Source organism: Heloderma suspectum, chromosome 1 (genome assembly GCF_057233095.1).
Source record: "Heloderma suspectum isolate Gila_16-S chromosome 1, 16-S_ref, whole genome shotgun sequence".
Lineage (NCBI taxonomy): Eukaryota > Metazoa > Chordata > Lepidosauria > Squamata > Helodermatidae > Heloderma > Heloderma suspectum.
This window is the reverse complement of record NC_139458.1, coordinates 248,007,282-248,034,084: the sequence shown is the minus strand read 5'-3', so window position 1 is coordinate 248,034,084 and position 26,803 is coordinate 248,007,282. Positions and strand designations below refer to the sequence as shown.

Sequence of the window (26,803 nt, the reverse complement as noted above, 5' to 3'; positions counted from 1 at the left end):
ATCATCCGTCAGGCAGGTAGGAGGAGGAGTTGTGGGCGGATGACACTGCTGCTTTTTGGCACTCCACGCAGGCTGGGGGCAGAGCAAATGAAGCTCAATTACGCAAGTACTGGAGGCACCGAGAATGTGCCACATCACTTGTGAGCATGACTGGAGCCGACCATGAATCATGGCTGTTGTTAAGGCTTTGTGTGTGTGTCAGCGCAAGTGGGCAGGAACACAGTGCTTTTTCAAATGTAAGAGCTGCAGCTAACAAGCTGTGAGCTTGTAAACATTGCAGATTCACTGGTTCTTGTTGCATTCGGGCTCTCTCTCTCTCTCTTTTACCGTTTGAAAGTGCCACAGTCAAGGCCTGTAACTAGCAAGCAAGGATTGCTATTGCATCTCTTCTTAGATTTTTACTTGCTAAAAAGAGAGAGAGAGAAATGCTCAGTAGCTTTTAAAACCTGCTTTCCGTTATAACAGTATAGTTCCCAACAGCAACTGATGGTGGTAGGCATCCGTGTTTTGCAACTGTGACAAAGACTGAATCAGGATTTTGGCACAGTTTTTCAGAGAGATTTTCTAGAACAGCTACCCAGTTTCACTCCCAAGTTTGTGTTTTGTTTTCATTGTTTTTACTCTTATCCTGGCAGCCAATTCCTGTTTACCAAATAAAACTGACTTGGTCTCCTTTGTAAATTTTCCAAGAGTAGAAGTGCAAGTTTAGTCACTCAGACTGGCTTCTCTCAGGATGGCTCACAATCGGCTTTCGTTAAGGCTCTTGTTCCCAAAGGAAAGGCAGGCATCATTTGTTGTAGTCTTCCATGAATACTGATGCAGAAGGGATGAGACATACTTTCTGGAAACTAATATGCATTGAAAGACTTCATCTGTTGGATGATACATTCAGTTGGCTGATTCAGTAGTCATAGTGGTGGTGGTGGTGGTGGTAATAGTAAGAGTATGTTTAATACACATCCCTAGTTTCCTCTGTACTTTTGTGTGCATAGTGCATAAATATTGTAAAGTCTTAGAGTATACAAGAAAGCCAACCTAGTGGGCTTTTTTTTTTTTACTTGCCCACCTAACAAAAATGTTGCCATTTGTACTTCCCAGATGCCATTAAAGAGCCCCATAAATGAAAGCTACACATAGGGGATAGAATGACCTGTTATGCACATCAGGCACAATTGTTTAACCCAGGAATTGACGGGAGCACATAGGGACGAGCGAGTGTGCTGACTCTTGCCTGCTTACCACTTTTGCTTTCATTTAACAACCCAGGAATACCTAATTCCTGGGTTGTTTCACAGTGTGCGAACGTGGAAACTCTGGGTTGTTTAGGGGTTAAACAACCCAGAGTTTACCCAACAATAAACCTTGGGTTAATTTTTGGCTCCATCTACATGGAAACAAAATAAGAAATGCTTTCTGGTTATATCCAGATTTTCAGGAAATCACTTTGGTCCATCAGGAGCACACAAAGCAAAGCAGAGTATACACAACCTAAAAACCCACTTTCACGGGTCACACAGACTTCAAACCCCCATACTTTGGGGTTGGGTGGACAGAGTAGAACTGAACATCATCGACCCTGCTGCTCAGCGAATGAGAGAGGCTTGTTCCCCACCCCTGTCCATGCTCCCTGCTCACGTTCCCCTGCTCAGAGACGTTTACTAGTAGAGCTGAATTAAGCCCCACACCTATCCCATCTCATCCACCACTGGGATATTAAGAACATAAGAAGAGCCATGCTGGATCAGACCAAGGGTCCATCTAGTCCAGCATTCTGTTTACACAGTGGCCGACCAGCTGTCGACCAGGAAACCACTAGCAGGACACGAGTGCAAAAGCACCGTCCCACCAGCAACTGGTGTATATAGCATACCGCCTCTGGTACTGGAGGTAGCACATGGCCATCAAACCTAGTAGCCATTGATAGTCTTCTCCTCCAGGACTTTGTCCAACCCCCTTTTAAAGCCATTCAAGTTGGTGGCCATCACTACATCTTGTAGTAACAAATTCCATAGTTAACTATCTGCTGTGTGAAGAAGTACTTCCTTTTATCTGTCCTGAATTTCCCACCAATCAGCTTAACTGGATGACCTTGGGTTCTAGTATTTTGAGAGAGGGAGAAAAATGTCTCCCTATCCACATTCTCCACACCATGCATAATTTTGTAGACCTCTATCATGTCTCCCCTTACCCTCCTTTTTTCCAGGCTAAACAATCCCAGCTGTTGTAAACTTCTTTCATAGGGGAGATGCTCCAGCCCCTTGATCATTTTAGTTGCCCTTTTCTGCACTTTACCAGCTCTACAGTACCCTTTTTTAGGTGTGGTGACCAGAACTGTACACAGTATTCCAAGTGTGGTCGCACCATAGATTTGTATAGGAGCAGTATGTTGTTGGCATTTTTATTCTCAATTCCTTTTCTAATTATGGAAAACATGGAGTTTGCCTTTTTTACAGTAGCTGCACCCAGGGCTGACATTTTCATCAAGCTGTCCACCACAACCCCAAGATCTCTTTCTTGGTCAGTCACCACTAGCTCAGATCCCCTCAGGTTATACTTGAAGTTGGGATTTTTTGCTCCAACGTGCATCACTTTACACTTGCTTACATTGAACTGCATATTGTGAAATATTAAAAGATACTGCTCTATTGTGAATAGGAAAAACAGGCTACATAATCTGAATGGGTGAAGCAGCTACTGCAGTGTTATGAATGATTGAAACAGTGCTACTGTGCTCTTCTGAATGGGAAAAACAGGCTACAAACTGTGAAACGGTAAAGCAGCTCCTGCTCTATTATGAATTCCTGAAACAGCGCTACTGCACTCTTATGAATGGGAAAAACAGGCTACGTACAGTGAATGGGGAAAGCCGCTACTGTGCTATTGTGAATGCTTGAAACAATACTGTTTCGATACTTTGATACTGCGAATGGGAAAAAAGAGGCTAGATATTGTGAATGGGAAAGCAGCCCTACTGAAAATGGGGAAAAAGAGAGAACGGGGTGTGTGTGTGGCCCCACCCCTTGATCAGGTCACTGCCAGGTCACAGATGCACGCTCAGGATTTAATGCAGGGGGATGGGGCACACTGCAGTGGAACTGCACGGGAGCTGCATTTAAGGGGAAAAAACGCACTAAATGGATTTTCCAAAAATGCTCCTTTCCTAGAAGGAAGCTGTGGGGTTGCTGTGGATTGGTGACAGCTTCATCTTTCACCAACGGCCCTGGTGTGCTGTCGCTCCACACAAAGTAGGTTGTGCAGATTAGGCCCGGGATCATTAGACCCCTAAGCAACCCAGAGTTTCCAGATTCGCATATCACAAAACAACCCAAGAACGAGGTGCTTCCTGGGTTGTTAACTGAAAGCAGAAGTGGGCAGGAACCTGTGTGCTGGCTCGTTCCCACATGCTTACAGACCAACATAGCTTGTTTGACCATGCAAAGCATGTCAATGTATGTTTATCTTCCTGTTTATCTTCCTGTTTGTACTTCTCGTCTGCCTGCACATCCTTTCCTCATGGCTGTTCTTCCACTGCTGCACACTACTAACACCTGGGCTGCCACCATCTTGGGGGTTGTAAGGCACCCACCCAGCTGTCAAAATGACTCTCTGGCTTAAAACACAGCATGGCCATGTTCAGTGGCCATGGGATAGTGGTCTGCCAGAACTACTTAGTGCAGAAAAAGCAGGCTGCATCCAAAGCCCATCTGCAGTTTTGGTAGCATTAGGACCATCTTTCCTGCCTTTCAGCCCCCTCATTGTGTTCATGAGGCAGAATGCATCCATGCCTACAAAAAAATAAATTATGGAAGTTGAGTGTGTGTGTGTTTTATGTTGTGAAGGATATGCAGAGCACACCCTTGTATCAAATAGGAACTTCTGTGACTTTCAAAATGCAGGATCTAATGTTTGCATTAGTTTCTTGTACATTAGGAGGATGTAGGGGGTGCAATTAAAACTGAAATGTCCTGTGCACAGACATGTGTGTGTACTTTTCGACTCTGGTACATTGGCCCAAATAGTTATCCTTAGTCGTTGTTCTGCTGAACATCAGCACAGCTCTGAAAACATAGTGCTAGTGAAGACTCTATTGATGTCTGGAGTTCTAACAGATTATGACTTCATTTTTGTAAGCTTTTTCCATCCCATTGCACAGGGGCATTGCTAAACAACTCATCCATCAGCTGCCATAGACAGGAATCTCTCCTACCTGTAGAGTGAACTTGCTTTCTTTTGCTCAAGCTTCCTCAGAAGGGTGAGAGTTCACTTCCTGCTCATTCTTAATATCTCAGCACCTTTTTGCATCATGAGGATCCTCCTGCCATGCGATGATTAAACAGGTTTTCCTTCAGAGCAGCTTGTCACTTGGGGTAATTCAGTAGGGTGTGCCAGGAGGCTCTGGCTCCACAGAATGTTTAGGCTGCAGTTAGCTTTGCAAACAGATCTCCAGGCAGGTCATCCACACAGTGAACCAGAGAATGTAACTCGTTCTTAATGGTCTTGGCCTGATTTGGGTCTGCCGGAAGAGGTGTTAGGGTTATAATCTACAGATCAGTTAAACTGGGATTGGTATGGGGAATACTCATATCATATTGGCCTGTCCCAGGAGATGTTGCCAGAGCAACGTGGATCTACAGGGGTAATGGTAACCATTTTGTTCAAACAAAAGGAACAAAATTTGCCCCCTGAACCCACTCAGGAATTAAAAAACATTAAGCATAAAGTGCATTTTAAAACCAGTTGTGTGAAAGTGACTTGAGGGGCCTTGAAAGGACACTTGCTTTTAACGTAACAGATCTCAAAGATTTCCTGAGAAATTGTACACCTGGACAGTCAAATTAACTGCTGGATTTGCCTTCGGAGAGTCCTAACTACTGGCATGCTGCAGGTCAGCCTCCCCCAACCTGGTGCCCTCCAGACTGGTTGGACTGCAATTCCCATCATTCCCAACCAGCATGGCAGTCCAGCACATCTGGGGGGGGCACCAGATTGCGGAAGCTGCTGTAATTGCTGTGATTGCTGTACACTGCTGGAGAGCCAGTGTAGTGTAGTGGTGAGAGTAACGGACTGGGAGCCGGGAGATCCGGGTTCTAGTCCCCACTCGGCCATGGAAGCTCACTGGGTGACTTTGGGCCAGTCACAGACTCTCAGCCCAACTTATCTCACAGGGTTGTTGTTGTGAGGATACAACGGTGAGGAGGAGGATAATGTAAGCCGCCTTGAGTTCCTTGCGAGAGGGAGAAAGGCGGGGTATAAATGCAATAAATAAATAAATAAATAAATAATTGAATAGTCTCTTTGTTACATGTTAAGGTACATGTTATGCTCATCACTTCCTATTTCTTCTGGCTTTTTGGCCAGGTGGAGAGAGGCCTTTGGGTAATGTTGTACTGCTGTAAGAGCTTGTGTCATGTTTACATTGAGTCGTGGAGGGTGCTGCTCCACCAAATAACTTTAGAAAATAAGAATTCACTGTATTTAATCAATGGATATTTCCCAGTGTTACCATTACTTCCAGATGGATGTAGCATTTTTTTTTTAAGATGTGGATGTTTTCTAATTGTGGACTATCTAATGGATTTTTATTTAACTTTGTGGAGCTGAGGGTGAGACGGGGGGGGGGGCAGAACTTTTTCTTCTTTCAAAAAGTTTGATGCTGCGCAAAACTTATACACACCAAAGCCCCTCCAACCTGACCCAGCTGCATCCAACCCATCACCACACCCCTCTCACTTCACCCACCATTTTCTTTTCAAGGATGCTTAGGAAAGACGAGCAGGAGAACACCCCTGCCCCCCCCCCCGTGCTTCTCTATTTTAAGAAAGCATATTTAACCACACTAGAGTGTAGAGCTGGAGTAGTGCAGGGGGCTGTGGAGGGCAAAGCTGTGGGAGGGGTTGGATGGGTGGAGCTTGAGAGATGGAACCTTGAACACCAGCCCTTTAGGGCTGGCCGGGGCGGGGGGACACTAGCTGCTTCTGTGCAAAAGACAGGTTTGATTGCTTTGATGAAAAGGCAAGTGCATGCTCTGAAAAGCAATGGTTTTAGATGCAATGTGCACGGAACAAAAAGGCCGTTGTCAGCTGCTTACAAGAGTTGGTGAGAGTTTGTATTCCGCTCTCTCTCTCTCTCTTTCTGTGGGAGTTATTTCCTGTTGTTGACTCCAGTTCTTTATTTAGAACCACCTTAGCTACTCAGCAACTGCTAGTTGGGGGGGGGGGCAGTGGAGGGAGGAACAGCATGATTACAACTTCTGAAGGCTTGTTTTAAACAGATACCCTTGCTTTGCTTCATTGAAAAGGAGAAGCTTTGCTTTGTATAAGGGAGAGAAACATTTTTTGCATTTGACACAAATACATTTCCTCCCGATAATGCCACCTTTACTGGGGGAAGAACGTAACAACCCCCTCCCCCCCCCCCCCGGCAAGTAAGATGTGTTACGTTTTGGAGGCCTGCTCACTTAAACATCAAATGCAAGGCAAAGGATACTTTTCAGCAGCAAAAGTGGGGTTTCTTTTGTACTTCAAAAACAACAACAACAACACCCTAAGCACCCCATAAAAACAAAAGCTTGGGTTTCCCTTGCACTTATAAATAAGCTGTCTGGAAAAATGAAGGGCTGTCAGCTTGTGTATTCTGTTATTGTGGAGGCTGCCCTTTTCAGCGGACACCATGGTTTCATAGGCTACAAATACTGCAGCACTCTCAGTCTTCGAATGGCAGCAGAGGGTTTCCTTCTGTAGTGGGTGCCAGCAAGGAGAGTGCATTCCAACTGTGGACCAGGGTGCCTGAATGAGCAAACACACTTCTCAAAGCAGTGAAATTTAGTTCGTTCGCATGTACCATGGCATGCCAGCCAGCCCACACTTTGGCAATTAAAGCTCCAGTAGGATGTTTAAACCTCCAGCTTTAAACACTTTGGGCTGGGGCATACATATACAATGACTTGATGCCTCATGGATGAATTTCAGAAACACATTGAAAAGTATTGTGTGGGGTGTGTGGGGTTTTTTTGAGGTGACATGGGGTGGTAATAAATTCTATCTGTAGTGATGGCTCTTTCATGCATGGAGTGATAAACAAGCAGGTATGAACCAGCTCTTGGAGTGCAATTGAGAAAAAGAGGTCCTTAACTGCATTTAAGGATGAGATGCTTGCTCAGCCAACTTCAGCTGGATTACAATCAACATTGCACAGAGCATTTCTTACAGACTTCAGCAGGATATACTTCCACATAATGATATGGCTATCATTGCTACAGTTCAGCGGGGCCTGTGCTAGAAGCGTTCATTGGATCATATCCATAGGGTCTTTTTTGCGTGATCGTGCCACAAGCACATACTCCTGCAAATCCCTTTCCTAAAAAAAACAGTGTTTTAAAAACTGTTTTAATATGACAGGATGAGCACTCTCAGGTCAGGAATTGCACAGCAGGGCAGCACAACATCCACCAAGATTTTTTCTAATTAAACATTTGCCAAAACCCCCACAAAAACAAAAAAACATTTGCCAGCACTGGGGAAGGGAAAGTTGTATGGCTGGCTCAGGACTACTTAACAATACTAAAAATGTCAAGTTTTGCCTGGAACAAATATGTAAGCATACTTGATATATCAACCTGAATAGCAATTTATATGCTATCTGGGGAAACTATTGAGCACTGTGAAATGTACTATCCCCACACCAAAGGCACCATCTTAACTAAAGTTGTACAGATTGGCCCAGTTCACACATTACGAGAGTGAGTCTTGAGTACCCATATTCTCCCATCCTCCTCCTTTGTACATGCCAAAAAGAGGATATAAAAAAGTTTCACTTTTGAACTAACCACAGTTCTCTGTTACATCTTAGTTCAGGGAACTGTGGTTTGTTCTAACTGTGGTTACTTAACAAACTAGGGTGTCAATCCACAGTTTAATCCTGTTCTGCTTTTGCTAACTGTAGTTAAAACACTCCAGGGTTCCCATGTAACAGGAAACTTTGGTTAGTTAAAAAGTGAAAACTTTAAATCTCTGGGCATATGTGAAGGAGGAGGAGAAGGGATGGGGAGCATGGGAGCCTGAGGCTCATGCAGGCTCCTTCACCAAATAGGAGACCATGGTTTCCTGTTATGGATGAATCAGGACTTTGTGTGCAACAAATGTGCACTCACTGTGCAAAAAATATGGAGGGGGGGCAGGATGACCCTACATCCTTAATAGTGTATTTATTAACTGATTTTCAACAATAATATTCCAATCTCTTTGCGAAGGCATACTAAAAATGCCGTATGATTGCATCAAGATTCTTTTTGTGCAGTTCTTTACTGCATGCTGAAATCGCACTGAAAGTATCAACGTATAATCTTATATACAGTCTCATCAAAGCAGGTTTTTTTCAGTAGAGAGGGGGAAAGATGCAAATGAAATGAAGGAACTGAAAGTCTAGCAAACAGGGCCTGCACAGCATACTGTACAAAATTCAGAAATAAAAATCAGAACTATGGAAGAGTCTTAATGCATCAGTTCTCTTACGCTTTGGAAACAGGGCAAGATAATGCCAAAATCCATAGAGACATTGAGATAGGGGGAATTTCAGAAGGAGATCCCTCCCTCCACTCAAGTAACCATGGAACGAAATGGAACTCTATTCAAGGGCATATGCCTGCCAAAGTGAAGCACACTGAAGTCCCCTTGATTTCAGTGTGTTTACGTTTTAGCTTAATTGTGCTCAGATTATCAGATCCATGAGATAAAATGAAGTTAAAAACATAGAAACTGATTTTATTTTCTATGAGGCTGGCTTTTTGCCTTCTTCCCACCCACCCCCACCAGATGGTATTTCCATACATGTCCAGTATTTTTTTTTTTTAGGAAAAGAGTTTGCATTGGTCAGCACTTCTTGACCTAACATACCGTGTTTCCTTCCTGTTAGTCTCCAATCACATTTTTAGGACAGATTCTTAGCAATGGAGTATGCATAGTCCGTCCCTACCAAGGATTCCAGAACATCCAACTTGTATTCAAATAAGTGGTTTGGCCCTTTGTGCCTAAAGCTCTTTGACAACATCACAACTTTCTACTACAGAATTTCAAAGTTTGGACAGAGTGTTTTAGGAGAGCGAATTATTAATTAATGGAGTATTATAATTTTGTTTTTACTTGTTGCCTGTAACTCCTAGACCAAGCTAGGACTTACAGGCAACAAGTTAGTCTTCTAGCTCTAATGTCTCTGAGCTTTGAGCTTGCTAACATCTTGATGGAGGTTCCTAGTGCTACTGACCAAACAGCACTGTACAGTTATTGTCTTTTCCTCCTTAGCAGATGTTTTTGAAAAGAAAAAAAAAGATGGAAGAAGCGGTGAGAAAACACAGGAGCGTTACCAGAACAGACAGTTCAGAACAACACTGTCTGGGTACCCCATAAAATTCTGTGAATTAGGGAGGGCGATTACACGATAAAAGCGTCTGGAAGCACCTATAGTTAGAAGGAACACACTTGTTTTCAGAGAAGGTGCTCATTCACCACCATGCCATGAATTTGTTGAGCTGGGTACAAAACTGTCTATGGCTACTCTTAGGTTACTCCATGCTTATGTGATTGGTGAATTCCACCTACATTAGCTATTGATTGTGGAATTGCTTCACATGGTAAGCCAGAGACAAAAGAGCAGCCCCTGATTATCTGCCATACAGCAACACTGCTCCGCACAGGCAGCCATGCCCCAGGCATACGTGGGATATGTGCTGCAGCATGGCTCCTTGGTTGTACAACATCTGCTGAGGGTTGCTGCGACTGGTTAGAGCAGTTGCAAAAGCTCCCACCTTCCAATCTCATTCCTTTTACGGACTGATGAGGACCATTGGCAAGCAGTGCAAAGGTGAGCTGGGGTGTCGACGGCCCACAGCACAGGCTTGCATCAGTAGAACCGGGTTGTGGACACTGCTTTGATTCTTTGTTATTTTTTAATTACTCTTTTTACCTTGAATGAATGAACCTGGGTGAACTGTTTTGATGAAACCATAAATCCTAGAAGAATTTGATATATTTCATGGGGGGTGGGGGCACGCGTTGTTATAAGTTTTTTTTAAAGATAACACTGGGGGAGAGAGAGAGAGGGAAAGAGAGATGGATGCAACTGTAAAGAATGTCTGTTGTGTTCATCAGCTCATTGAAACTGGCCTTGTACTCGTAATGGAACAGAATGGGAGTGGGAGTTTAGGCTACATCTGACATTCTCATGCTGGTTTCTGGCAGCCACTTTACTTCTAAATTTGGTGATGCAGACTTAACGTGTGTGTGTGTGTTTTAAAGGAACTTATAGCTCATTTGATGTCTGCTTAAATTCAGCCACAGCTGCTCATTCTATCTACCACCTCCCTCCAAAATATCTAAATTTTGCTCCTAAAAAACTCCAGATTCCATGTAAAGAGAAATCTTGATACCCAACACAGAAAATAAATTCCTGGAAATGCATTCATTTTTATGAACGTTCAATTTTAATTACATATCACTATGTATAGCAACAAAGAAAATTAACTTTTAAAAAATCAAGCTGTTTTTTTCAAGCAGGTAGATAAACCAAACTCATGTATCCTGTTGTACAGAAAGAATCCAGCTATTAGATAACATTGACATTAATTTTTGTCTGATTCTAACCTACTCAATTCCTGAAACATTTGTCAAAAATCAGTCTGCAAAATTTTGCAGCAAGGGAAAATCTTAGGCTATTATTTAATTGGACTTCCTCTAATATGAGTTCTGGGGGACTTCAATTTCCCTGATATTTGTTGGGAGACAAATTCTGCAAAACATGGCCCCTCCAGGAAATTCCTGACTTGTGTGGCAGATAACTTCCTCCTACCGAAAGTAGAGGAAGGAACTAGAGGATCGGCTATCCTTGACTTGATCCTAACCAACAGTGATGACTTAGTGGATAAAGTAGCAGTTACAGGAACTCTGGGGAAAGCGACCATGTTGTACTTCAGTTCCTGGTTCTATGGGAAGCAAAAGCCGAGTGTAGTCAAACACTTACCCTGGATTTTAGGAAAGCTGATTTTAATACACTCAGAACAATGATCAGTAAGGTCCCATGGCAAGCGACACTAACGAGAAAAGGAGTCCAAGATGGGTTGGAGCTTGTAAAAAAGGAAATTCTCAAGGCACAATTACAAACCATTCCAACAAGAAGAAAAGGTGGAAGACAACAGAAGAAGCCAATGTGGCTTCACAAAAAGCTTAGGGATGACCTGAAAACAAAAAAAGGACACATATAGGAAGTGGAAAGAAGGCCAAGTAACAAAGGAAGAGTACAGGCAGGTAGCATAGAATTGCAGGGATGGTGTCAGGAAGGCTAAAGCTGAGAATGAGCTGAGGTTAGCGAGGGATGCTAAAAACAACAAAAAGCCTTTCTTCACCTACATGCATAGTAAAAGGCAGAGGAAAGAAATGGTTGTTCAGCTATTAAATAAGGATGGCAAAACGGTAACAGATGACAAAGAAAAGGCAGAGGTGCTCAATTCCTACTTTGGCTCAGTCTTCTCCCAAAAGAGGGTCTATGACCCCTTGGAAAAGGCGAAGTACAGGCTGAAGGGGCAGGATTGCAGCTTGAGATCGATAGGCATATGGTCAAGGAACACCTCGTTACTTTGAATGAGTTCAAATCTCCAGGGCCAGATGAACTGCATCCTAGAGTCATAAAGGAACTGGCAGAAGAACTCTCAGAACCACTGTCTATTCTCTTTGAGAAATCATGGAGGATGGGGGAAGTGCCAGATGACTGGAGGAGGGCTAATGTTGTCCCTATCTTCAAAAAGGAGGAACCTGGGAACTACAGACCAGTCAGTCTGACATCAATCCCTGGGAAAATTCTGGAGCAAATGATAAAGCAATCCATCTGTAAGCACCTTGAAAACAATGCAGTGACTACTCAAAGCCAACCTGGATTTGTCAAAAACAAGTCCTGCCAGACGAATCTCATCTCATTTTTTGATCAAGTAACCTCCCTTGTGGACTGTGGGAATGCTGTGGACATCATATACCTCGACTTCAGCAAAGCTTTTGACAAAGTGCCCCATGATAGTCTGATGAGCAAACTAGCTCAAAGTGGGCTAGATGAAACAACGATCCGGTGGATCCACAGTTGGTGGATCCACAGAATCGGACTCAAAGAGTGCTTATCAGTGGGACCTTCTCAAACTGGGGAGAGGTAACGAGCAGGGTACCGCAGGGCTCAATCCTGGGCCCAGCACACGTCAACATTTTTATTAATGGATTGGAGGAGGAGGTGCAGGGAATGCTGATCAGATTTGCAGATGACACAAAATTGGGCGGGATAGCTAATACTTTGGAAGACAGAAACAAAATTCAAAGTGATCTGGATAGACTGGAGCGCTGGGCAGAAAACAACAGAATGACATTTAATAGGGATAAATGCCAAGTTCTGCACCTAGGAAAAAGAAACCAAATGCACAGTCACAAGATGGGGGATACGTGGCTCAACAACACTACAAGCAAGAAGGATCTTGGAACTGTTGTCGATCACAAGCTGGATATGAGCCAACAATGTGATGTGGCTGCAAAAAAGGCAAATGCTCTTTTGGGCTGCATTCATAGAAGCATAGCTTCCAAATCCCGGGAACTACTAGTTCCCCTCTACTCAGCACTGGTTAGGCCTCATCTGGAGTACTGTGTCCAGTTCTGGGCACCACACTTTAAGAAGGATGCAGACAAACGGGAGATGGTTCAGAGGAGGGCAACAAAGATGATCAGGGGACTGGAAACAAAGCCCTATGAAGAGAGACTGAAAGAACTGGGCATGTTTCGCCTTGAGAAGAGAAGACTGAGGGGAGATATGATAGCGCTCTTCAAGTACTTGAAAGGTTCTCACAGAGAGGAAGGCCAGGATCTCTTCTTGATCATCCCAGAGTGCAGGACATGGAATAATGGGCTCAAGTTACAGGAAGCCAGATTCCAGCTGAACCTCAGGAAAAACTTTCTGACTGTTAGAGGAATACGACAATAGAACCAATTCCTTAGGGGGGTGATGGGCTCTCCCACACTGGAGGCGTTCAAGATGAGGCTGGACAGCCATCTGTCAGGGATGCTCTGACCTGGATTCCTGCACTGAGCAGGGGGTTGGACTCGATGGCCTTGTAGGCCCCTTCCAACCATACTATTCTATGATTCTATGAGTAGTGTTTAAATATTTGGATATGCTGAAGCCTCCAAAATGCAAGTTTATGGTTGAATGGGAGGAGTTTCTGTGTGTAAGAGCCAATATACCTTTAAATTACCTGTATGCTACAAGAAGTGATACACTATTGAAATAGCCTTATCCCTTTCAGTTTAATCCTGAGCGTAGAAATCCCACTGAGCTGAATGGAACTTACTCCCTTGTAAGTAGGTTTAGGATTCCAGCCTTAAACTACAATCCCATGTACACCTATTTGGGAATAAGCCCCATTAACTTCAATAGGGCCTATGTCTAAGTAAACATTAGGATGTAAAATGCTGCCATGAGGAAGTTGAAAGAAAATGACAGTAGGGATGAAGTCCTTCCATGTGCTCTTACTAGGGAGTAAGTTCTATTGAACATGATGGAACTTCGTTTCAAGTAACTGTTCTGAGGACCATGTAGATCTCCTAAAAATGGTGCAAATAAGTTGCCTATATTATGATTCAGTTCACAAGGTCTTAAAATAGTGCTTTCAGTTTCATTTGACTTTTCAGATACGCATTTTGTGCTTTCTCTGAAAATGGGGTTTAATTGCAAGAAGATCATCAGTTTGATTGATTACAAATCGTTACAGAACATTTGGAATGTAATGCCCAAGCCTGCCTTGATACTAATGACTAATAATCAACTTTATGGTAGGTCTTAAAGCTTTATTGTCCCAATGTACTGCTGGTTTAGTGAACAATTAAAGGCCAAAATTATTTGAGATGATTTTGGGGTTGCGGACAATGTTTTAAGGTGCATGAATGAATTTTTATTATACTAATTAAAAATAAGTTATATTTCTTAAACAACACTTTTAGGTAATTTTATAATAAGCCTTCCCTCAATCTTTCTTGTATGTAGTGAGCAAATCCTTGTGACCTAATCTTGACTTCATATAAAAGTTAGGGAACTCGTGATGGGGGTGAGGAAACTGTGTTTCAGATAGTTTCCTTTCCCATATAAGAACAAATGTCCAAGGGGAAGGAGGAAGGCGAGTGGCCAGTTTCTTCCCTCTGATTTTGATTACCCGTACTACAACTACTTTTAAAATTAATAACCATTTTGAATGGCGGTGGTGAGTTGAAAGCAACCACAGCAGCGATGGACAGGTCTGGGTGCTTAGAACTGTGCTACGCCCACAAGTGCTGCACGAAGGCAGAATTAAAGTACCACCCCAAAGGCTTGGCTTTCGACAGAAAACGCCCACGGTTCCATTATCCTGTATGGCCAAGACAAAAACCTATGAAATATTGCCGAAATGGACCTCGTCCCCCGCCCGGGCATCTATTGACCATCTGCAGCCAGATAACTTGAATTTATGCTCATTACTAGTTCTGACTAGGTAGAGTTCATTGATAACGAGAAGGGGCGGGAGAAGGTGATGGGTTTTGTTTGGATTCGTGGCGTCTCGGTTGTCTGTAAAGCACTGGAATCCGCCTGACGGAGAAGTTCAAAACTAGACTGCAAAAGGCAGCAGGGTTGGCGTGGGGGAAGAAGCTTTTGCCTGTCTGATGGGCTCGATGGCTTGTTTAGAAGGAAATATGCTTGAGCGCATTTCTCGATCGCAACGTGTGGAGTGCGTAGTCGGTCTGGCAGCGTCCCCCTCACCCCCCACCAAGCCCGATCCACGCTGAGTCAGTCTGTCCGGAACTGGCGAGAGCCAGCCAGCAAGCAGCTTCGCTTTCTCGTAGCGAATGCCGTTGCCCGCCTGCGTGGTCGGCTGCTTTTGCGTCCCTTCCCCCCCGTTCCGAGAGACTCAGGCAATGTTTAGGGACGGAGCTGGAAGCTCACCTCGCTCACCTACATTTGGGGTGCGGGGCAGGGTGGGGGGAATGGGGATCGTAGCTTTCCTGGGGGCTGCGAGGAAAAAGTCCGGCACAAGTTGCGCGACGAAGACAAGCCTCCCCGTCCCCCGCCCAGCACACACGCCAGGGAGAGAGGCGCTCCCTCGGTCCCCTTCGCCAGCAGCCAAGCCAACGCTCCCCACTCTCCTCCTCCCACCTCTCTTGATCACTGCTCTAGCTTGCAGGAGGACCCCAGCTGTTGTCCCTTCTGTGGGGCTCGCCTGCTGCTGCTGTTTGCAGGAACTCGCAGTCCTGCTGCACTTCGACTTGTTGACCAGTTTCAAGTTGTTAAATAGCTGGCATGCTTATCATAGTTGTGGTTTGCTCCGCTCTGCAGGCTGGCTGCTGGTTGTTGGGGGGGGGGGTGCGTGAGCCCAAAGAGCAACTGCTTGGGGGGCCATCCCTCCCCCCATCTTCGCCCCGCAACACTGTATAATATAGGCGTGCACATGAAACTGTAGAGTGCCAAGGACACACACACACACACTGGTGTGTGTCTATGCGTGTTTCCTTGCCTGCCTGGATTTCGTTCTGCTCGGAACTGTAGAGTCACCTGGCTCGGTTGCCTCCTTTAGTTTTAAAAAGAGTCGCTGCTGCTCAGTGATGTGGGTGGCACCGCTTTGCGTGCAGAACATTCTGGTTTTAGGTCCGTTCCTACACATCTCCAGTAGGATCGAGGCAGGCTTGAACTCCATCCCTAAGTGCTTGTCAGGTTGATCAGGGCTTGAGGCTGAAGTCTCTGCGTAAAGCGATCCCTGCTCTTGGAACATCCCAGTTCCGTTGCAAACAATGGGCACCTTTTCATTCAGAACATCATCGGTCTGTACAGAACGGGCCACAGTCTGCCCAACTTGTTCGGACTCGAGCGTGACCAGGCTCGGCCTCCGTGGCTATTTTCAATGCCAGGTCTGACCCCCTTGGGGCGTGTGAAGTAAGTAACGATTGTGCCACTGGGCATATGCAGAGTGCAACCCCCCACCGCACGGGTCATTACAGCTCAGGTGGGATCGAGGGAGGATGCAAGAAGGTGCAAATTGCGGGTAGGAATGGGCTATTGCCCAACCGTGGATACTGTCTCCATTGCGCCCATCCATCATTTTTAGATTTTTAATGATAATAAATAATCAGCTAGTGGCCGCCGTATTCCCCAGCCAACCTCGGACTGGGTCGAGGTGGCGGAGAGGACAGCGACGTTGCCTGCGCCTGCTGTCACCTTTCCCCTCCCCCGGGTGCGTTGTCTTCTCCAGCAACAAGCAGCAGATTTGTATTAGCATAGCTGATCTCCTGGGACAAAGGCGCATGTAAGTGATAGCGGAGAGCTCAGCTCCGCCTTCCATTGGCTGGCCCAGCAAGGGGCATGTGTCGCTTGCCTCCCAGGCCTTCTGCGGGAGCCGGAGGAGGAGGAAGCGGGGGGGTGGAGACGAGAGCGGGCGGCGGCGGCGGCAGAGTGGGAGGGAGTGACTGCCTGCTTGACTAGGGACATAGGCGGGGCTTCCAGCGTGAGCCAAAGGGCAAGGAGCTTGCCGGAGCCTCTCCTCGCGTCACTCTCTTCGCCTGGCAAGTGCTGGAAGCAGAGGCTGCTGCTCTTCCAGTGCTTGCCTGCCTCCCTCCCTCCCTCCTCCTCCTCCTCCTCCTCCCCCCCTTTCCTACTCCTCCTCCATTGTATAATGCTTCGTGATCGCCGCAGCCAGAGGGAAGCGGAGGCTTAAATCCTCCGCGAGCTGCATTCACCTCCCCGCCCCCCGCCCCATTCCACCTCCTCCATCCCACCGTCAGCCCCCCTTGGGCGAGAAGAGCGACATATGGAGCGGGTAGTGGAAGATTAGGAGCGTGCAGAAGCAGCCGCCGCCGCAGACCCTGATGCTTTAGTTCTCAGGAGGAACTGCATGTGGTAAGTTCAACTCGCTGCTAAAAAGGAACGATTTGGACGGGGGGGGGGGGGTGTTTGCTGTCCAGCATCAGGATCCAGCGGGTTGGGGAGATGTGAATGGCTCTGTCAGCAAAGTGTATATCGTGGGGGGGGGGGGCGATTGGGGAGGTGCAGCCAGGACAAATGCGGGGGCTGCCTTTTAACCCCCCCCCCATTTGTTGGTTAGGAGCTAAAGGCAGAAAGACTCCACGGCGTGGTGAGAGAGGGGCTAAGGAAGCGCTGATCTTCTATTGCATGATTTGCTCCCCTTGTAACCCACTGGAGAACTACCTTCCCCTGGCTCCAAAGAGAGATGTGCAGTAAAAAGAGGTTGGCTGAGTTACTTTTCTTCCTACAAAACGGTTGAGTCCAAATGTGCAGACGGATCGGAGGCTCCAGCATTCCTTTAAGCAGGTGTGTGCGCGTATCTGTATTGCTTATGGCATAATGTACCTATATGTACATTTTCTTGCTCCTCTGTAGTAGTGTGGCGTATTAAGAGTTTCTCAGAGCCGTGTTTACAGTGCAACTTGCTTTTGCTCTAATAAGTTTCACTATGAGCTGGAGACCAAGATGCCGTGGAAACTAGACCCTGTAATTTTGCTTTCTGATTCTGGAGAAAAAGCAAAAGCGTGGGTGTTTCAGAACCTTAAACTGTGACTCTTGAGGGTCTTTTTTCAAAACAAACATGCAAACCCCAATTAAGAGAGTATCTGTGCATATTAGTCCAGTTGGCTAGGAGGACACACTGAACTGGTCTAGTGAGAAGGGGGTTGCATGTAGGAGGCTTTATAGATGGTGTAACTAAAATTCTTCAGCCAGGTTGTAAGTGTGCATGTTCCAGACTAAATTATTCCTTGCTTTCCTGTTTCAGCATGGCATTATGGTGAGGGGTTATTTTGTCTTTTCTTGGAGACATTCTGCATTTTTTATTTTGTCTTCCTAAAAGTTACCCTAGCTGCACAAGCTCCTTTTAAATAAGGAATTGCAAACGTAGTATTTTCTGAAAACAGCACAGCTTAAGATTTATTCTGCACCTTAAAATGGATCCTGACTTTTCTTGCAGTCATTGACAATACAGAGAGATTGGATTCTATCATGCCTGGGTGGGGAGGATTTATTTATTTAGTTAGTTTCACATTCATGTTGTAGTCCTTTTCATTTGGCATTGTCTTATGGAATGCATGGTTGCTTTTCTTGATAGAAGAGGTTTACAGCTGACTTTGACAGGAAATCCACTTGAAAGTTAGAAGCAAAATTAAATTTGTATTTCTTGTTTCTGTGTCAGGTCGTTGTAGGTCCACCAAGCAAAGGCCTTTCGTAGGTGTTCTTTCATATATATTTTCTTTCATGAATGCATCAGTATTCAGAATTCTGAATCAGGATCATCTATCCATTTGCTCTCCAAAAATCCAACTGAATGCTGCCCACTAAGGGTCCCTTTAGTCTTCTGTGAAGTTTTCATAAATGTCTGGAGTTAAGGCCTCATTCCAGTGCTAGATGCAGTAGTGTGGTTTGTTTAATTGCGTCTGGTTTCCTTTTGTTGAGGTGACAAGGAATGCATTTTCAAGGTTCACCTGCATACACATGCAATTTTGTATCCAGGTGCTGCTGTCTGCCATAAGAAAACCAAGAAAATTAGTGACCCGTATCACCCCCCACACAACTCAGCAGACCATAAGTGTTAAATATGAGAATTGTGCAAGTCTGTCTTTGCTTCTGTTCTAGCCCTGTCAAGCTTTTTATATGGTCAACATGGTTGCATTGGGCTACATTCAATGTCACACAAGTGGACCTTGGCTTACTTAGTGGGACTTTAATTTCCTCTCCTCTTTATCCCTCCCCATGCACCCCCCCAAATTGCTCCAGAAGTTCCCCCATCCCCCCAGAAAAGATTTTGGAGGGTGCATAGGAGGCTGCAGGGTGAGGAGTTTGTTCCACTGGGAGACAGGCACCATTGGATACAACCCATCATTAATAAAACATATTTTACTTGTTTTTAAAATGATGTTTTATCTACATAGTTATATATTTGAAACTAAGGGCTTGATACGTTGTTGTTGTTTTGTTGTTGTTTTCCAAGTAACTTCTTGGATGAAAATACCTGGAAATGGTTGTCCTATTTTCTGTCCTCTTACAGGTGATAAAACAAACTGGGTCCCTTCAAAATAACCTAATTTTAAGTTTAAGAGCTAGTATTCTTTGTGGCAGTGTGTATTGGAGATGGAAGAGGGATTAGCAGCTTGTGGTGCCAGACAGGTACATGAGTCTGTATCCTAGGGAACACTTACATTGTCCAGACAAGTATTGTAGCATCTAACATAACAGCTGCAAGGAGTTTCTTCCTTTTGGTGCCTTACTTAATTTAGCTCAATAACAGCAATCCCAGAACAAAACGGAACCTTTAAAAATACAATCATGCTTGTTAAAATTTGCACTACATGTGAAAAAGGATTGTAATATACTTGATGCACTTATCCTTCTTTGAAGCTGCTGAAAATAGACAGTAAAACATGTTGTTCTAGTATAGATATGTGTTTAAATACAGCTTTTTAAGGCAAACTTTATCTTAAGGCTAACAAGCTGATGTCTTTAAGATGCAGTCTGATGGACGCTTAGTTCGGAGCCAGTCCCATTGAAAGTGGTAGAACTTCCCGCAGAGAAAATATGAATAGGATTGGGCTGCATTAGTAAAATTGTTTCTATTTTGTTTAACATGGATTTCCCAAAATACGGAGTAATAACATGCAGTGATGAAAGCTACATAATATAACCACCCAGATACCAGATTTTCTAAAATCATCTTTTTGACGGATAACTGTTGAAGTTGGCGTACATACCAAAAGAAGTATGTCCTCACACTCAAGACTACCCATACTAAAAAGCTTGCCTTCACCTCCAGGACATCTTATGTTGGCCTTCTCCAACCTGGTGCCCTCCAGATGTATTGGACTACAACTCCTAGCATCAGCCAGCCATGCTGGGAGTTGTGGGAGGGCACCAGGCTGGGGAAGGCTGTCTTATGTAATAGCCAGTTGAACTACTTTGAGTGTGCTTTCTTCACCCTTGGTATGAATCACTGGTGTGAAAAACAGACCTTCATTTTATATTTTTCACATTGCAGAAGTAGTTGGGCCGATATATGGCAAGTGATATTTCACCATTCTGAATGGCTTTTTTGCATTTTACATAATCTTTATATGAGACTGCAGTATATCAGAAGTGAGATTATATTGTTTTTAAAATGTGGGCATTCTTCCTATGACCCACTTATAAGGGCTCTTCAGTGCCGCCTTTGGAAGTACAGTTTCTGTCTAAAAAGATAACACAAATGGAGACAGCTCCAGTTGCAACAGATTCTTGGCCAAAAAGAGGGGGTGGGGGTGAGAGAGAGAAAAGAAAAGAAACTGTGCCAGAAACAGCAGGCTCTGATTACAGAGTCCAAAGATCATTTAATGCACTAAAGGGGAGAGAGAGAGAGAGAGAGAGAGAGCAAGGTCCAGTTTAAATGGCTACAGGCTGGCAATAGGTCCAAAGCACAATGACAGCTGATCCTCCTCCTAAAATCAGAATTTTAAAAAAGCTAATTGTTTGGCTAATCACCCAGAAAAACCTTTCATTTGACACTTTGGTGGAAGTACAGAATGAAGGTAGTGGGAGTCACCATATGGTGTGAGGCTCTGTCGTTCTTTCCTTATGTGGACAGTGCTCACCATAACCTCCCCTCCCCCTTCTGCAGTGCAGGTGGCAGGGAATCAGCATATGCTCAGCATGGGTGCTCTGTGCTTTTGTGGTACTCTGCCCAGACAGCTGATTGACCAAATCTGTTCTATGTAAACTTGCCCCTAAAGGAACTTAAAAAGAAAATGTATGATACACACACAGATTTCAAGGCCTGATTTGGACATTGACAGTGCAATCCTATACATCTCTGCTCAAAAGGAAGTCCCATAGAGTACAGCGGGGCTCACTCTCAGGAGAGAGGGTATGAGGTTGAAGCCTAAATAGCATAGGTTATTTCTGTGCAATTGTCCCACAACATGCATTTCTAATAACTTGTTCCTCCACTATGGCTACAGACAGATGATGGTATTTCTTAAGAAATTTGAAAGCAGGTTGACAGAGGTTTTGCTTCCTGTGATGTGTATGCATTTCTTTCGTCCCACTGTTGCCTCTGTTCAAACAGGCTTTGTGCGTTTCGTAAACAATATGAATGTCTTTTTACCAGAGATGACAGTGGGGCAAGATCACAGGAAGCTGTTGGATGATCTGTCTCCATCCTTAAAGGTTCCCATTTCACTAGGATTGTCATTGTTGTTGTTCAGTCGTTCAGTCGTGTCTGACTCTCCGTGACCCCATGAACCATAGCACGCCAGGCCTTCCTGTCCTGCACTCTCTCCCGGAGCATGCTCAAGTCCATATTCATTGCATCGGTGATGCTATCTAGCCATCTCATCCTCTGCCGTCCCCTTCTCCTTTTGCCTTCAATCTTTCCCAGCATCAAGGTCTTTTCCAGGGAGTTTTCTGTTCGCATTAGGTGGCCAAAATAGTTGAGCTTCAGCTTCAGTAGCTGTCCTTCCAATGAGCAGTCAGGGTTGATTTCCTTTAGGATGGTCTGATTTGACCTCCTTGCAGTCCAGGGGACTTGTAAGAGTCTTCTCCAGCACCACAGTTCGAAAGCATCGATTCTTCAGCACTCAGCCTTCCTTATAGTCCAGCTCTCACAGCCATACGTTGCTACTGGGAAAACCATAGCTTTGATTATACGAACCTTTGTCGGCAAGGTAATGTCTCTGGTTCTTACTACGCTGTCTAGGTTTGCCATAGCTTTCCTCCCAAGGAGCAAGCATCTTTTAATTTCATGGCTACGGTCACCGTCTGTGGTGATCTTGGAGCCCAAGAAAATAAAATCTTTCACTGCTTCCATTTCTTCCCCTTCTATATGCCAGGAAGTGATGGGGCCAGAAGCCATGATCTTCGTTTTTTTAATGTTGAGTTTCAAACCAGCTTTTGCACTCTCCACTTTCACCCTCAACAAGAGGCTCTTTAGATCCTCTTCTCTTTCTGCCATTAAGGTGGTATCGTCTGCGTATCTGAGGTTGTTGATAATTCTCCCGGCAATCTTAATTCCAACCTGTGATTCATCCAACCAGGCGTTTCTCATGATGTACTCTGCGTATAAATTCAATAAGCAGGGCGACAATATACAGCCTTGTCGTACTCCTTTCCCAATTTTGAACCAAGCAGTTGTTCCATGTCTGGTTCTTACTGCTGCTTCTTGACCCTCATACAGGTTTCTCAGGAGACAGGTAAGGTGGTCTGGTACTCCCATCTCTTTAAGAATTTGCCACAGTTTGTTGTGATCCACACAATCAAAGGCTTTAGTGTAGTCAATGAAGCAGAAATAGACGTTTTTCTAGAAGCTGCGGAAATGAGAAATTTGGCTCGTTCATCTTTCCACATTCTGTTACTGGAGCAGATTGATTTGGACACCAGCTCCATAGCAGGTTGGACGGGAATCTAAAACACTTTTGTCCTACCTGGAACTCTTAAAGGAACCTAGAACCTGTCAGTATCTAATTGTACAAACCCTACCCTGACACTGCATTTGGGAATAGCTGAGTTAAAGGGCAAACATGTGAAACAAACATTGATGGGGAATTAACCTTGTTTAAACACAGTGGAAGTTACAACTTGCCATTTAGATATTGTGCGGGGTGGTGGGGGAGCAAAGTATATTACAAAGTGTGTTTCTTGACTGTGCTATGCCATTAGCTCTATTCAGGCATTCAGATTTTGTGTAGACCAAATGTGTGTGTGTGTGGGGGGGTGCTAGCCCTGCCCCCCTCTGTTCCCTTTTTTGTCAACCTCTACACATGGAGGGTAACTGTATCTGTAGAGGTGCGCCATGCAATTTTGAACACTGGAAAATCTACGTTCAAAATCATGTGGAAAGCCTCCATGGATAGAGGAGGCTCTCCCCTTCAGAAAGTTGCCATCCACATATAGAGAGTGGCAACGGATGGGAGTGGGATTAGTGTATTCCACCTTCTCACATTTACACAGATTCCTAATTCCTTAATAGGGTTAGTGTCAATCTGGAATATAAGTCTATGAGGCCTGTGTATTCACTCTTTTAGAAAACTCATGGCTGACTGAGTCACATGACTGAAGATCAAGATGGTTATTTGGTGAGTTCAGCTCTTGTTGCTGACCATGTGACAAAGTAGTCATCTGTGACAAAGCCAGATCCATTTTCAGCACATAGTGATGTAAGGTTTTCTTTTTGCTGCATATCTTTCCATGGATTAAAGAAATATGTGACACTGTGAGTGGCAGAGCAGCCCAATGACCCTTTTATTGTATAGGATCACATGACCAGATATGATTTTTGGTCATATGGTCCAGCCCCTATGGTGTCACATTGACATCACAAAAGAAATGCAGTGTTAATCTGGTGCTGGGGAATTTTATTGAAATTAAGGCGTGTCCATAGATGCCACAAAAGGCTTGTAGGGAAGAAAAGCTGCTAGCAGCCTTTGAATACCTGTGATGGGGTGTGGAGTTGCTTTTGCAGTGGGTGGGATGGGATGGGATGGTCCAGTGTGATCCTGCTGAGCACTGAAGTTAGAATGCTGTTTCTGTTCTAACGCTTAAAAGCTGGCCTGATAACCGTAGATGTACACATCTGCAGAGAATGCTGGTTCCATGGTCTTGTGTTTCTCTGTGTTGTAACGATTAAAGAAGGGCCCAGGTTGTTAGTGCTGAAATATGGAAAGAGCTAAGAGAGGGGTTACTTCTGTTCACGTTTCTGGGTGGTTGAAAGACCAGGGCCTTAGCAGCAGAGTTTAGTTTATAGATTATTCTGCCTGGCAAGTTAATTGCTGCAAAGTCTGTGGAAATCTACTTATGTTCTGTGTTTGTATGAAATGAGGAAGGAATCCCATAACCTCAATTCCATTTTAAGTAAGGTTCACTGTATGGGAAATATAAAGAGAAGACAACTCCTGTAGACTAACTAGTGCACACAGTGATTCCTGTAAATGTCATGCAGCCTAATTAATTTACAGTGCAAATACTATGCATGTTTATTCAGAAGTAGGAGCCACTCTTTTCAATGGGGCGCCCAGACAAGTGTATATAGCCTTCCAGCCTTGGAGTGGTGTTGCGGAACATGCAGACTAACGTTTGGAGAAAAATTAGTTCCAGTTCCAAAAGTTATACATTTGGGGGGTAATGCTTGGAGAACATGCAGTGATATGAGTTAACTAAAGTTTCTGATAGCAAAAGGTACTTATATGAGGAGAGCTGTATTAGATGTTATTGTTCAAAACAAAATTAAATGGCTTTTTAATCCAGCGCTTTCATTTGTTGAAACAATTGTTTTCTATCTAACTGGTACAGAATGCCATTAGGTTTTCATTAATTCCTGCAAGTAATGCTTTATCTGAATTAAACAAAAGTTGTGGCTTTTTGTATAGTGCAAGGGAGTTGTGCTGAAAAGTTCCAATAAGCTTTGGAAAACAACAGGACAACTCATTTCATTATTAATCTTTGTAAGCCACTCTGGTAGCCTTTTTGGCTAAAGAGCAAGGTAAAAATACTGTAAATAAATAAAATATTTTGTTACTTTCCTTAGTTAGATTTTTGCACCAGTTAGTAATGGTGGTGGCTGTTACGTTAAATTTAAACTCTTTTCTTGCCCCATGTTCAAGACTAATACAAAGTGAGCAGCAATATAGAAAGAAACGCCCATGATGGCAGGTAAACTATGCGGATATGTTTTGGAGGGGTGTGTGCGCGTGCGCGTGTGTGTGTGTGTGGAAAGAGGGCCTACTTTAAGTAGACTGTACAGCTAGTCAGTCAGCAGGTCTGACTAGTTTTGAAATGCCTTGTGGCAGTTTTGTCGTAATAAAGTGCAGGTAGCTGTGAAACAAAGTTCTTAAATCCAAATTTGTCAGTATGGTACCACCTTAATGTTTTCTCATATAAGAAGGGTTAGCTTTTTTGTAGTTCATTTTCTCTCTTGCTCAGATTCTAAAAAAGCCACACAAAATAGAATTTGCCATGATACATTTTATTCCTATAGTATTTGGTTGATTGCTTTGAATGACGGGGCCATTCTCAACCTCTACCCAAAGAAGCATGGACATTTGAATATTTTATAACAAAATATACAGTCTGGCCTTGTTTATTAGATAGGCGTTGCAAGGCAGTGAAAATGTTCATGGAGCAGGACAATCCATGCTCTCGGTCCATGTGTTTGTTAATAGTCTGCGGTATACAAGTTCTTATTAGCAGAGTGCTGATATTTTGAACTTCTGTCACCTTCTATCCAGAAAAGTGACCTACCACTTTGTGTGGTGGTCAGAAAGTTTCTTTAGTATCTCACTCTCCCAAAAGGGCAATCATTTTTCTTTATCTGTGACTGAAAAGCAAGGCCTGCATCATGTTCTTCTCTCCATCTGCTTCGGAAGCAGATACTTGTGGTAGATTTCCTTCTTCAGACCAAGGTATTTGTTGCACAAAATCCTTCAGCCAGAATATAGTCCTTGCTTTTATTTTTTAATTTTTTTAAATGTAAGTAGTTCCCTCTTGTTCCAAGCGTGGATGTAATACAATATGTGTGATGCACCCTTGTGATACTGTGTTCTAGTTTCTTCCTCCTCCTCCCCTTAACTATGCAGTAAAACTAAGAGTTGATTCATATGCACACAAAAAACCAAAGAAAAGAAGGGAAAAAAGTGAGTCACTCCTGTTGCTGGTCTGTAATATAGAATTTGATGGTAGTATTTGCCTATATCTTAAAGGAGAAATGTATTTTAGAACCTTTTGTTCTCCAGATGACCATTTTAAAAAGTTTCTGTTCTAACTTTTATTCTTCTAATTACCACCTCCCCAAATAGTACAGTGACGTCTTCTCAGCCTCATTTTACTCAACAGATAATCCGTATAGAGAAAACTATTTCTGTCAAGTTCTTAAGTGTTAAATTCTATGTGAAGAGTATTTCAAATATGTTACACAATAGGATAGTTGGATGAAACAATATATGATATTATTCTTATTTTCCATTCAACGTCACAACAACCTTGTGAGAGTGAGGCCAATTTTTGCATACAGGGAATTGAGGCTTGCAAGAGCACTACTTGCCCACAGATCTCCATTGAGTCCGTGGCTGGTTTGGGTACTTCACCTAGATTTTTCACATCCAAATTCAACACTCTTTCTGGCTAGCAAGCATGGAAAGTGTCAGTCAAAGGGTTCACTTGTTAATTGAAAACAATATGTGAAATTGCACAGATGTGCACCATGAGTGCTTCTGGTTTCCAGCAACAACCTATGAACGCAGCATTTGTAGGTTGTTTCTGTGACGTTCAAACCCGGGCACTTGGGGTTGTTCATGGGTTAAACAACCCCAAGTTAACTCAAGAACAAGCCATGGGTTAATTTGGGGTTTAAGCCACAATCAACCCCAAGTGCCCATGTTCGGACATCAAACAACCTATGAATGCAGCATTGGTAGGTTGTTGCTGGAAACCAGAAGCGGCTTGTGTCCCCATGAACCCATGAATTGCCACTGAACACTGCCCTTCCGTCAGAACAGTGTCATTGTGTCAGGCCTTCCCCCACCATTTTCTCCTCAGCCTCTTCATCTCTATGCACTTTGGGTCTTAGCCTATTCCACTCTACCTTGCTTGTTAGACCACTGCTTACTCTGTGCCTGTTAGCTTTTTTGCTTGCTGGGCACTCTTCTCACTTGGTTCTTGAGCCACTATTTAGCAAAGGGATTTTCTTGGCTGTAGTGGTAGCAGTAGAGCCCCCAATTCTGTTGGCTGTGCTAATATGATGATG

At 44.0% G+C, this 26,803-nt stretch overlaps 1 protein-coding gene across 4 annotated transcripts in view; it reads left to right on the top strand.

Annotated features, from left to right (window-relative positions):
• The window catches only part of SERTAD2 (SERTA domain containing 2), a 168,739-nt gene that overhangs the window by 97,520 nt on the left and 44,416 nt on the right, over positions 1-26,803 (top strand). The window contains exons 1-2 of one of the 4 annotated variants that reach the window (XM_084823518.1): positions 16,463-16,932; positions 17,138-17,364. The exons of 1 other annotated variant lie outside the window; for it this stretch is intronic. In XM_084823518.1, the coding sequence (XP_084679644.1) occupies positions 17,324-17,364 (41 nt within the window). In that variant the 5' untranslated portion in view covers positions 16,463-16,932; positions 17,138-17,323. Of the gene's footprint in view, positions 1-14,410; positions 16,933-17,137; positions 17,365-26,803 lie in introns of those variants that run through there. 2 more of the 4 variants (XM_084823511.1, XM_084823529.1) reach the window with 2 other exon arrangements.